This window comes from Nyctereutes procyonoides, unplaced genomic scaffold, assembly GCF_905146905.1.
Source record: "Nyctereutes procyonoides isolate TBG_1078 unplaced genomic scaffold, NYPRO_anot_genome, whole genome shotgun sequence".
Classification (NCBI taxonomy): Eukaryota; Metazoa; Chordata; class Mammalia; order Carnivora; family Canidae; genus Nyctereutes; species Nyctereutes procyonoides.
In genome coordinates, this window is record NW_026575131.1 from 37,245,212 (window position 1) to 37,258,152 (window position 12,941).

Consider the following 12,941-nt stretch of genomic DNA (forward strand, 5'->3'; position numbering starts at 1 on the left):
GGAGTTGTCTTACAAAATTTAGACACCTTCTAAATTGCCTTATTCTTTAAATTGAACATGATATTCACAAAATTTACATTTTACATCACACTGTAACTGGTACATCATACATTGTAACAGCTTAGTAGCTCAAAAATGTTAAAAAACCACCTTATAAAAGGGAGAAGTTCTGTTATACATAATCTGTACTGAAGTCATAGGCATCATCTTCCTCTTCAGCCATTTTATCTGAGATGTAAGGTGGTGCTGACACATCTATATTGGAGGAAATAAAAAGTGAGGTTAAAAAAAAAAAAAGGCAATTACACACCATGTTGCTTTGTTAGTAAATCCCTCCACGCAAGATGCCCCACCTGCTTGAGATTCCTCAGGTGGTGCCTCCCAGGCCTCTTCTGCCCTGGACATCTCTGAAGTCTTTTCCTGTGGGACAAAAAGAAATAGTACATAATTAGTAGCCCTTATCTGCTCATTAATCCAAGAAATTAAATAACTGGAAAAAGACTCTGAAGGTACACATGATAGGGCAGACAAAATTAAGACTAATGACTTCAAGCCTTAAATACCTAAATCTTGAAGGGTTTCTTGTAGTCTGTTATGAACTGTTTACTTTGTCCCTTCAGCCCCTTCCCATTTGTTAAACATTGAAAATTTACTTTAGATTAAGCCACTGACATGCAACATACTTACACTAGCTGCTTCTTCAATACCATCCTGGTCGCTGTCGAGGTCATCACAGTCCTCCCCCTCCTCCTGTTTTTTCTCTTTCTGTTTTGGCAGTTCTTCTGGTATGTCCTTTTCCTCTATTATTCCATTTGTCAGACCCGAAGACTGGAAAAGGATGCTACTGGCTAAACGAGGGCCCCTGATGACTAGGGAAGGAACACAGGTCATGTACACAGAGACCTTTTATTGGCCTCTCAGCCAATGAAGACAGTAAACACAAGACTTGCTTACTGTGTATGCTGTGTGCATTGTTCTTTTCCAGTTCTTCCAGGTTAAGGCCCTGTTTCATGTCTCTCATTATGGCCTCATTCAAATGTGGAGGAGTCGTCCAGGATGAAGGGGGATGACAGTAGTAACCTAAGGAGGCACTAGATTTAAAAACAAGATTTGTAAATAATTAGTTCCTTCATTCCATGTGATCCTCAAAATGCCAACAGAAAAAAGTCTTACCCTGTCCACTCTGACCATATCAGTTTGGCAGCACCTTCTAAATTTGGGCTTCCACCTTTTTGGTGCAGTCCTCTTCTCTGAGCAAGTGATGTAAAAAAGTCCAGAGGATTCTTAAAGTCTGGAACAGTAAATTTCAGTACTACCTTAAAAAAGAAAAACTGACTTTATTCATCTGATATAGTATTAAAAAAAAAAAAAAACCTTGAAAACCTTCAACTTAAAAATGTTTATGATGAAAGAGAACATGGAGATCAAGGGAACTGGGTTCTTATACCTGTCGAGCATCAGCCTGGGACAAGATGGCACTAGCAGCCTCCACTGGTTTCAACACTTCAATACTTGCTGGACTTCTCAGAGCAAGTGCACTGGCAGAGTTAACTGGAGACACAATGAAACTTGGACTGTCTACAACTGTGATTTGTTTGTCCAGAGTGACAACCTGCATGTACCTGGAAAAAGAGGGATAGTAACCGATGGGAGCACTGGTTTACCTGAAGGATGAAGAACACGAAGCTCAGGGTTGGATTGAACAAACTCAGCACAGTCTGTCAGATCCAGTTTATCATCATTTGCTTCATGTTTTATCTGAAACTCTAACAGTGCTCCTCCCCTTCTAAAGAAAAACACTGTATTTATAACCTCTGAGTTGACCTAGACGCATGCTGTTTCCTCTGCCATAAAAATTTCCCCTCCAAATAACTGACTTCGATTCAGTACTGGGTTCAAGCATCCCTTCTTCTGAGGTAGCTTCCCCTTCTCTCAATCTATATGCTTGTCTTTCAAACTAGATGTGAGCTGTTCCGCTCTAATCAATTCTTCCCTAAGCCTAGCACTGACTTAACCCTTTCCTTGCACTGACACCTCTAAAAAAAAAATAGAAAATGGGTCTTCCTTGAGCTATCCAAATCAATGTTTACTCGTCTATAATGAAATAGCACAATTATGGAAGAACTCAATTTACCTTGTAAGCCCCATGGATACACCAACATTACATATCCGTTCTTGTTTTAAGCTGTTGATGATGCTGCTTTTCCCCACATTTGGGAAACCTACAAATGGGAAATCCACAGAACAAAAGGCATTATGTACTGGTAACTATAAAACTTCCACTGCCTTATTTTAGGTTTGCCCGATATTTGGAGCAAGATCAGAGTTGGATCTGAGTGTCTTCACGTCAACACTAAGACCAACCTTAGCGTCTTCATTTCTTGCACAAGTAATCAAAGAGCAGGAAAAGATTAATTCAAATAATCAGGAGCTTTTAGAAGCCAACTTCTTACAGTGCACAGCACTGGAATAGGCAGAAATTAAAATTTTTGAGCGTGTTTCATTAAACGGGCAAGAAGCCAATGTTTGAACAAGCTCTTGAGCACCAACCTCATACACTGTTAACATGAATAAAACCTTGACACTTAAGACCTAAAGCGTGTTAAATTGAAACTCACCAATTACTCCCACCTGAATGGCTTTGCCACAAGTCTCCTGAAAACTTCTAAGAAGCTTCCAAAGGCCTTCTTTCCCAACGCAGACTTCACTTCTGAAGGGAGCTCTCTTCCTGACCTTCAAGTGCTAAAATTCCAAATAATTAAACTACTTCTGATAACCCACCAGATAAAACTCAAGCAATCTCTCCAGAGCCCAGCTATTAAAATCACCACTCTATTATCTTTCAGATTATCTCTGGATGAAATCAGAGTTGGATCTTATATATTCTCATTTTTTAATCAAGATTTTGTATGCTCATCATATTTCAGCCATTCAAAATCTGAAAGAACCATACTTTCCACCACTGACTGTAAAGCGTACCTTGATTATCTTGCCCTTTTCCTTCAAATTTGTTGAGGCTCTGAACACCACTGTTGGTAATTCCTTCTTCAAATAACTTAGCCAGTTTTCTAAATTCTCCTTTGGTACCAAATCTAAGAGGGATTAGGAAAACAAGACACATGCTCCAATTTGGTTATTTTATTGAGATGAGTATGAATATTTGATAAACTGGGTTTTACTCTGGTTTGTCTCTTCAGTTTTTTAAAAAGAATTTAGATGGAAGATAGGAAGAGAGTAAGCTCCCTATCATACTGCCTATATCTTAACAGAGTTTGGTATCTACCCTCCTATATTTCTTAAGTTACCCTTTGCACTGCTCACCTTTTCAGAATTAAATCAACCAGTAGATTATGACCCTAACTTAACAGCAGAACTGTGTTTCCAGAATTTACTCTCAGGTAACAGCCATGTTTACTGGCCCCAACAGTAACTGCGGATGCCATTTTACATTCTGCTTCATGAAATCTCTATTCTGGGCTTTCCTGGCCCTGATGTTCAAACCAATACTTCCTTAAGCACACTTTATATAAATATTGTTATATGTGAACATTATGTGGATGTGGTGAATATGGCAAACTACCATCACTCCCTATGTGAGATTAATGAGTAAGCAGAGTAGAGAAGCTTACACTCTTAAATAAGACAAGATGGCAAAGTAGTAAATAGTAAGAGAAAAGTAGAAACCTGTTAGTCACCTATAAAAAATACCTCAATCCCATTGCCCAGCATTGCTTTTAGTACAAGACCATATGCACTGGCTTTATTGCGGTCAGAGTTGGATCTTATCAGTCTTCAATGAAAATCAGACTGCTCACATGTTTTCCTCATACCTCGCTAGTGCATATGGAACATAAAAGGCATCTCTTCTGCTCACCTGATTTATTTAATACAAGTACCAGCTTCTTCTGTCCACTCTGGACAATGGCTTCTTCTGCCTGGGGACACCTGCAACCAAGAGGATCTCTGGCATCCAACACCTCCAGCACAACATCTGAGGCTTCAATCACCTGTCAAAGCAGAAACTATCAAAGAAATATCCCGTGCTCTGGCAACATTCTCCATACACAAGTACACTGGCATTTTCCACTTAGCAACAGGGTGAACTCAGAGTTAGATCTTAGATCTTCACTTTGGCATGAAGAATGTTCACATGTTCATTTCTCACAGGAAAGTAAAACACAGGTTTGCTTGGCAGCCTATGGACTCCTGACAAAGTGGATTTCAAAAGCAGAAATATCTCCATTGTCTGAATATACAACCCTTCCACAGTGAATTATGTAGTGCGATACGCCCTGTGGCCCTGCCGAGAGATGCTGACCAGCAGTCCTGTTCTATTAATGGAGGGAAGTGAGCTTAGGAAAACGGGTATTTAGGATGGGGGTTCTGGGGAACAACTATGCCAAGACACTGCCTTGTCTTCCTTCACTTAGGTTTCAACAGTACTTTTTCCCCACACTGCTTGCTCTGACATATCTTCATCTATTTTAGAAACCACTATCAACATGTTACTTAACACAAAGTACCATTTTTGTCAGTCATGCTTATAGAACTGTTCCTGTGCAAGAATTTTAAACTTTAAGAATACTTCCTGCAGCGAAACAGAAAAGGCCCTAAATAGGATAAACCACAATAAACAAAGAATAAAAACTTTTAAAACTAGGATATGCCAACTTGCTGATTCATCTATCTCAAGTGAACTCCACTTCCACATTTATAGGGCTGGTGTCAGAAAAAAAGAATCACTCTAGCCTTTTCAACCTCATTACCATTTTTAGACACTGACCTAGACTAAAATACCTTTTTAAGTTCCTGACAATACAACTTCTTTGGATTCTGTTTGCCTGACTTGGGTTTGTCCTTAGCTTTGCACTGCCCAGATTCCTGCAAGATAAAGACAAGGGAAAAAGGACACCAAGTTAGCACTTCAGCTGTACCTATTTCTCCATTTTCCATGGCTAATTAGGGGCACTGCAGGGGACATTTCTTTAAGTAAAAAAGAGTCAAAATAGTCTTTCTGCCCAAGGCACAGCATCCCCTGCCCTGGATATGTTTTTACTTTTGTCAGAATTCTCAGTCATAAAGATAATCTCTAAAAAAAAAAGTATTTATTTATTCAGAGAGAGAGAGAGAGAGAGAGAGAGAGAGAAAGAGAGAGAGGGGCAGAGACACAGGTAGAGGGAGAAGCAGGCTCCATGCAGAGAGCCTGACGGACTGGATCCCTGGTCTCCAGGATCACGCCCTAGGCTGCAGGCGGCGCTAAACTGCTGCGCCATCGGGGCTGCCCTCAGTCATAAAGTCATAAAATCGTACCTCCTTCACAGGTTCCAAGTTAGATGGCTTAACACCAGGGTTAGTTTCAAGTTTTCTTTTCTTTTCCTGTTCCTTCTGCCTGTCAAGTTTCTGCTGCTCTTTTAGTTCTTCAAGCTGCATCCAAACCATAAGAGAAATGAGTGAGCCAAACCAATGTGGTGCTACTTTACTTTCAAAAACCACATACCCACGCATCACTTGTTCAGAGTTTGAGCTAACATAGCTTACTCGCTGTTTCCTTAGCTCAGCTTCCCGAAGAAGAGCCTCTTTAAAGGGAGCACTGTTTGGAACTCCTGGGTCTTTTCTAGGCTTTTTGCGACCCTGCTTTTTGGCCTCCTTCCTCAATTTTCGATGGTGCTCTCGAACCTATTATAATAAAAATTTTTATCCATTTGTAAAATTTACTAGCCAATCTGGCTAAAATTAGTTATGCCTGTAAAATAAGCCAAGAAAATTAAGTTGTAACCATAGAGAAAACAAACATTTACGTACACAACAGCAAAACAGTCACCAGGAGACTCTTTGCAGAGGTTAACACGTTGGTTGATTAGTTTGCAGACTTATCACCAAATTACTGCACTTTCCCACAGCTATACTCCTGATGTCTAAGAACTTGTGCCCATAGAGTGTATTTAATTAACTTCAATTCTGTAAGATGAAATCACATTAATCCAAACCTCCTTGTGCCCGAAAGGTGGAGCAGAAATCAGTTCAGCGTTATTATTGAACATGGGTGTTCCAAGCACAACACTTACCTTTTTTTGGATTTTATACCTTTTATGGCAGGTCATGCGTTTACTTGCTTTCTTTAACTCTACAAAGAAACCCAGCACAAGAGGATTAGACACAAAGGATCCGTTTAGTTTTTAGTGACCGGGCTCAGGGGTCACGTCCCTTTCCCTACTTAGCAATTAACGCTCAAACCTAAAAATCACATGTGGTGGATCACAAATACAGGCCATTCTAAAATCTCAAAGAATCTGGAGCAGAGCCCAACTTCCCTGCTCTCACTCTTTCCGTAACAGACTGAAACCGCACAGCAGAGCAGGAGACCCCCAGATGGCAGCCCCTTCTCGTCATACGCCACAAATCACAAGTTAGGACCGAGCAGGGGATTTCAGCGGCCCGCCTCAGACCTCAACATGGCCGAATAGGGAAGAGGCTGGGCCCACAACCGTGGCTCGGACAGGTTTACTCAGGACAATCTGGCGCGACTTTAATTTCTTAAAACATATCTGACGGAGAGAGAACACGAGCAGGCGGAGGGGCAGAATCCCCGCTTCGCAGGCGCCCACGCTCGATCCCGGGAGGCCGGGGCCGCGACCTACGCCGAAGGCAGACACCTGACCCACTGAGCCACCCAGGCGCCCCAGTGACCTTCACTGCTGTCTTCCTTTCGGCTAACGAGGGCCTTCCCCCACTCGCTTCTCCTCCGGACCCGCGCCACGGCCTGCCCGCAGGCTCCCCCGCTCCCTCAGAAGACCGCCCCGACGGTTCGCCGACCGTCAGAGACAGGCTCCTCTACACCCGCTCCCCGACCGTACTCACTCGGTCGCTTCATCCTGGGAGCGGGAACGGCGGTCGCAGCGCCGTAACCGGCGGCAGCAGCAGCAACAACGCGCCTCCGCCACGGCCACGTGTGACTCGCAGGCAGCCAAGCCCGAGCGTCACGCACCGACGCTACCGCCGTAAAGCGCGCCGCCGCCCGCTCGCGTGCGCGCGCACGCAGTGTCGTGCGGAGCCGGGTTCGCTTGGCGGCCGCGGGGCTGGTTTTGCGGCGGCACCGGGAGGGGTGAGGGCGGTGAGGGCGGCGGGTGCTGGAGCGACGGCGGCGGCCGCAGCCGGAGGAGCAATAGCAGCAGCCGTGGCGGCCACGGGGCGGGGCGCGGCGGTCGGCGACCGCGGCCGGGGCTGCAGGCGGCGGAGCGGCTGGGTAAGGCCGGGCCCGGGGCGGGCGGGGCCGCTCCCTCTCGGCCGGCTGCCGGGCCTTTGTGTGGGCCCGGGCGGGCGGGCGGGAGCAGCGGCGGAGGCCCCGCCCCGGCGTGGGGACGCGCCGGTCGGGCTGGGCGCGCGGGGCGGGGCGCGGCGGCGGGCGTCGGGACGGCCAGGCCGCCTCGCCGCACCTGCCCTGCCGGCCGGACAAAGGCGCGCCGCGGCCCGGAAGCTCCCGCTCGCTCTTTCCCGCCCCGGCGGCCGGCAGAGCCCTCGTCGCCGACAGCCTCAAAGCTGTCAACGTTTCCCTAGTCCCGGTACCAGTGACAGGTCCGGAAAGTCTTTCATTTCTTCACAGGTCAGGGCCTCCTTTTTTTGTTGTTGTTTCTTGACGCAAACTCAACTAGTGTGAAAAAAAAATTTTTTTTTTTTTTTTTACCTTCTCTAGGTGACTGTTCAGACTGAGTGTGTATATGAGTGAGACTTGTATTTATACTAGAGGCTAGATACTGAAGTGTCTTCTCCGCAGCAGCACGGAAAATCGAGGTTTTAAAATTGTACGTTTCCTGGTTTTTAATAATTTTCCACCTCTTAAAATTTTCTACCGAAAGCGTAGTTTTGTTGTGATAGAGAAGATATTGGCGATTTAAATAAAGATTGGTAAAATGTGGAAGAAATACTGAAAAAAAAAAAAAGTGGGAAATAGCACAGTATAGCAGGTATAGAAATTACCATTGTGGTTATAGAAGCGTATGTTGGTTGGAGCATAAGACATTCTTATTAATTTATCTTTAAAAAAATTTAGGGCTCCTCAAAAATGGTTTTTGAGGTGATGTTTTTCCATTAAGAGTAGTATGATTTTGCTTTATTCCTTGTTAACAGATTGCTTGTATTTTAAGATTAAAAGGAAGGAAAGTGTTTTTGAAGAAGCATTTCCAATTTCAAACAGTAACAAATGTGCGTGTGGATAAATGGAAGGGCGTTGATTGCCTTCTTTGGCTTTGGGTGTACAAAATACCTCAGATTTTGATATTTTACCCCAAACTCCAAGCTCAGTAAATTGTGGTATGTCTATATGATGGGCTGTTAACAAGCCATCAAACATCCTGTGGAAGAATGTTGACTTTTGGAAGAACCCAGAGTTTAAAACAAGTTGCAAAACAATATATATGGTTTAACACTTCGGTTAAAAAAAAAAAAAAAAGGCAACTAAGGCATAGAAAAAATACAGAAAGCCGTGAATGCCAATGTTAAGGGTGTTTTTTTTTTTTTTCTAGAATTATGTGGGGTTTTTTCCCCCCCTTTGAATTCTGTTTTCCAAGGTTCTTGTTCTATGCATGTATTATAGTATTGAGTATCAGAAATACAGGAGAGAACTTTTAGTACTCTCAAAATATACCGTGTGGCTAAAATGAGTATTTTCCCAGGTGCACATTTTAAGGTTATTCTTTAGTGTCCAATGCAAGTTACTGGTTGTCAGACTTTTGCACATGTAGCTGTAATCAGTGCCATTTTAAAATTTATATTTGAGCTCCAGAATGTATTTCCTCTTCATGGGGAGAAAATTGCTGAAGGATTGCCCACAGTCCTTTTAAACCACACAAGCTTTTTTTAATGTCCCACTTTTAATACCTTTATTTAAAAAGATAAATTGATTGTTCATACTATACCAGATACTATTCTATAAGCCAGAGCTACAAAAATGAATGAAATGTTATTAACTGGTCCCAAGGAGCATTTAATCCTGGAGTTGAAAGTTCTCTGTTGTGCTTTGAAGTTTCAAAGTGATTTCGTGTACATATCACAGTCCCAGCGCTCTAAGGCAGATATATGCACACCTGACTTCTCATTTTAGAAGTGGAGAAACAGCTCTGAGAGGTTGTGACTCAAGCAACATGAAACAGATAACTCGAAGCGGAGTACTTGGGACTCAGAATCCGGTCTTCTGAGCTCAAGTCCTGTTGCCTCTCCCACCTACCTGGCAATACTGACTTTATTGCCAAACTTCCAAAATACATTTAAAAATGTGTCCTTTGGATAAGAAAATAATTGAAAATTACCCTTAAGTTGCCTCTTTTTCTTGCTTTATCACAGAAAGTTAATAATTTAAGGAGTTTTGTATATTATGGTCTAAACTAGAATACACACGCACCAACAATTTACAATTTGTTGTCATATGCTTTTCAGTGGGTTATTTATGAAGGTAGTAATTTTGATCACTTGCCAAAATGATCAAAGGCTTTGTTTTTAATCTTTCTAAACCTGTGAGTGTTGTCTTTCTAATGCTGGTAGGACTTTTGGAAAGAAATATCTTTCTCTGAATTTTTTGTAGGGGGGAGGAGGTTTCCAGACTGTTCACATGAACCATTCTTGGTTTGTTCCAGCTTGCCAACATTTGGTGTCACATGTGAGCCTTCCACATGTGTTCACTCTCCATTCCAGCTCTGTGATTGAACTCTGCTCTTATTGACTAGGGGGCATTTGGGCAGGCATGCTTCATTCCTGGAATTGACAGTCATTCCATGTGAGTAAAGGAATCTCAGTGAGACATCTTTAAGCATATGAAAAGCATTTGTTTTAAAATTAAAAGAAATGTCAGGTACTGTTAGTGCCTGAGCCTTTGCAGGAGTGTGGCACAAGAGAACTGATATGACTATTTTCTCCAGTTCTCTTATCTTTCTTTAGCAGTTCTACTTGAATGTTTTCTATCTATTCGTAGTCATTTTTACTCCTTCTGACCTTTCTTTTTTATTTCCCCTTTCTCTGCCTGTTCTTCTCTTTCAGTTTTGAATATATTAACACTGAATCAGCACTTCTAAAGCCCTGCCTTCTCCCACTGGCTTCACTTGGCCTTCAGACATAATGAGGAGACTGGCTTTTCGAGGCGCTGGTTGTGCTCTGGTAAAGCTGGTAAATTACTGATCATCTGCACCTTTTCTCTTTTCTGTCCTTCCTTGCCTTTTCCCTTCCACTCTTCTTAAATTTTGATATCCTTTCCATAAAGATTCCCTCCTCATGTTCATCAAATTCACTTGTGTCCTTGTCATAGCTTGTATGCTGAGGTTTGGTCCTTAGGTTCTTCATTTTAATGAATTAAGACCAGTTTATCAACCTTTTACAAAAGAAAATCACCAAAACTTGGCTGTCCTTAGCCTAAGCCCTTTGAACCTTTTTAGCCAGTTGTAGCCAATTGCAAACTAACATACTGTGTAACAAACCAAAGCCTAGAGAAAGAAATATAGTTATGGTAGACTGTTTTTAAATGTCATGTGGACCATGCTTCTGAGGAAGAGATAGGAGACTCCTCTTGTTTCTAAGTTGGTTACCAGAATGTTCTATATGTTGGTTTGTTTTGCTCCTCTCAGTTCCCAGAGCTCCCCAGTTTTTCTCTCCGTAACTACTAGCAACCCATTCTTTCAGCTGCTGCTGTCTTAGTTTACTGAAATTAAATGTTGATGAGTGAAACTGGGATCAGTTTTTTCGTTTAGCTTTAGAGAAGGACCTTTGAAATCACAGTATGCTACTTGGTACTGTTGTTAAATTATATAAGAATTAAAGGACCTCAGGTATATACCCTTTTCCCTCTAGCTGTAGCATATCATTTCAGTGGTTGCATTTTTTTGTATTATAGTCAAATGTGTACATTTGTAAAGTTGTGTTTACATTAGTTACTAGACAGCCTACTTGACAGCAAATATATATGTGTTTCTGAAAGGCCAAGTAGGACCTAAAAGTTCACCTCTGAGGTACTATTCCAAATCATCTGCTGAAACTTAAAGCTGTGATTCCAAAATTCTTAGGAATGGAATACCTCATATAACTGAAAAGGAGGTCAGTCTGATTGGCAGAAAAGTTTCAAAGTAGTCTTACTGTTTTGACATAGGTATGGTAAGTCACATTAAGTGTTTTCCAGGGGTTTGTCTTGTGGCTTTCTTTAATGAATGGAGAAAATTCATTTTCGGTGGTTAGTTTTAGAGTTGATCTAAAATGTTAAGAGGTTAATTGTCCTCTGTCCCCTGCACTTTGGCACTACTCATTTGCCTCAGGCACTGATTTCTACTTTTTTCCACATCATGGCCCACCTGGAAAATGATCAGAATTGTTAGACACACTGGGGAAAACAGATGAAGCTGCTGACTCCAGAGGTGACTGCCTTGGGGCTTCTGTCCCTGCCTGGCTGCCTCAGGGGCTGAGGAATCAATACCTCCACACTGGTGTACCACTACATGTAGGTTTTTAAAGTCTGGTGAGGGGTAAGTTTGGGACCGGGCATTATTGGGTCACTCAAACTTGGTAACATATAAATTGGTTTACTTTTGTTGAATTTGCCCCATCTAAATTGAAAGTGTAGCATTCTGGTAAGTGAAGGGGCTGAAGCAACAAGGTCCAGAACTTCCACTAAAAAAACTGATAGTTAAGTTTCTTTACAACGGTTAAAATATCCTCCTAAGTGAACCAGAATCTTGGTAGCAAGTGGCTAGCTGAGGGCTTAGTGGCAGTGTCTAAATTTACGTATAAGAACATGGCTGATTATTTCTTATAGAAGAAGTTGGATTCCATGGGTTCCAAGAGAAGACGAGCTACCTCCCCTTCCAGTAGTGTCAGCGGGGACTTTGATGACGGGCACCATTCTGTATCCACACCAGGCCCCAGCAGGAAAAGGAGGAGACTGTCCAATCTTCCAACTGTAGATCCTGTGAGTAACTTGCATCACATAGTTTCTGCCTGCCTTTCCTACTCTTCCTTTAATGATAAGCAGTTAATACGCAAGGCCTCACCACCTTTTTCCTCTGGCTTGATATCTTTACTCTTTCTTTTATAGTACGTATTTAGTCAACAGTCTTAACAGTTATAATTTAATATTAAGAAATAATGGTGAGTGGGGGGTGGGTGAAATAGGTGAATGGGATTAAGAGGTACAAACTTCCAGTTATAAAACTAAGTCACAGAGATGAAAAGTACAACATAAAGAATATAGTCAACAATGTTGTAATAACATTATATGGTGACAGATAGGGACTACACTTACTGTGGTGGGCATTGAACAGTATTAGAACCATTGAATCATTGTCTTCTACATCTGAAACTAATATAGCATTGTATGTCAGGTATACTGCAATAATACTTTTTTTAAAGATTTCATTTATTTATTTTAGAGATAGTGTGTGAGCAGCGGTAGGGGCCAAGTGGGAGGAAGAAGGAAAAGTAGACTCCACGCTGAACACTTTGATTCCTATATGGGGCTCAGTCCCATGACCATGAGATCATGATTTAAGCCAAAACCAAAAGTTGGACACCCAACCGAATGAGCCATCCAGGTGCCACTCAGTAATACATTTAAAAAAAAAACATAAATATTAGGAACTCTCAAAGTACTCTGAATACATTTAGAATAAGAAATTTGCGTAAAGTTATTTGTGTTTTGATTAAAAGATGTTTCCTAAAAGTATAATCTGCCAAAGCACTTAATTCTGTTTTTTTTAAAGATTTTATTTATTCATGAAGCACTTAATTCTAGTTAAAAATAACCAAATGGGCTTAGGAATTCTACAGATCAGGGAATGGCCAACACCATAATAGAAATATGAACAAATTTTTTTTCTAGTTTTATTGAGATGTAATTGACATAACACTATATAAGTTGAAGGTGTACACTACGATGATTTGACCAACATAAATTGTGAACTAAAGCCACAATT

The 12,941-nt window shown here is 41.8% G+C and overlaps 2 protein-coding genes and 3 non-coding genes across 29 annotated transcripts in view; 1 reads left to right on the plus strand and 4 right to left on the minus strand.

The window, feature by feature from the left end:
• Positions 1-23: 23 nt before the first annotated feature.
• On the minus strand, positions 24-6,990 carry GNL3 (G protein nucleolar 3). Its single transcript, XM_055343409.1, has 15 exons — positions 6,859-6,990; positions 6,066-6,124; positions 5,539-5,676; positions 5,311-5,424; positions 4,798-4,881; positions 3,875-4,007; positions 2,980-3,092; positions 2,619-2,742; positions 2,135-2,222; positions 1,448-1,622; positions 1,174-1,316; positions 955-1,091; positions 688-869; positions 354-420; positions 24-255 (listed from the first exon to the last, which is right to left on the minus strand). The coding sequence occupies exons 1-15, from the start codon at positions 6,869-6,871 to the stop codon at positions 173-175; spliced, it is 1,653 nt and encodes a 550-aa protein (XP_055199384.1). The 5' UTR covers positions 6,872-6,990; the 3' UTR covers positions 24-172.
• Positions 1,678-1,754, minus strand: LOC129522606 (small nucleolar RNA SNORD69). The gene has a single exon (XR_008666916.1). It is a non-coding gene; the product is annotated as a small nucleolar RNA SNORD69 (small nucleolar RNA).
• Positions 2,852-2,933, minus strand: LOC129522613 (small nucleolar RNA SNORD19B). Its single transcript, XR_008666921.1, has one exon. It is a non-coding gene; the product is annotated as a small nucleolar RNA SNORD19B (small nucleolar RNA).
• On the minus strand, positions 3,757-3,833 carry LOC129522605 (small nucleolar RNA SNORD19). Its single transcript, XR_008666915.1, has one exon. It is a non-coding gene; the product is annotated as a small nucleolar RNA SNORD19 (small nucleolar RNA).
• A 177-nt stretch (positions 6,991-7,167) lies between the features above and the next one.
• The window catches only part of PBRM1 (polybromo 1), a 115,811-nt gene continuing 110,037 nt past the window's right edge, over positions 7,168-12,941 (plus strand). For 4 of the 25 annotated variants that reach the window (XM_055343383.1, XM_055343397.1, XM_055343403.1 and 1 more), the window contains exons 1-2: positions 10,051-10,143; positions 11,786-11,938. In XM_055343383.1, the coding sequence (XP_055199358.1) occupies positions 10,105-10,143; positions 11,786-11,938 (192 nt within the window). In that variant the 5' untranslated portion in view covers positions 10,051-10,104. Of the gene's footprint in view, positions 7,244-7,436; positions 7,601-7,690; positions 7,800-9,626; positions 9,767-10,045; positions 10,153-11,785; positions 11,939-12,941 lie in introns of those variants that run through there. The other 21 variants (XM_055343406.1, XM_055343393.1, XM_055343396.1 and 18 more) reach the window with 15 other exon arrangements.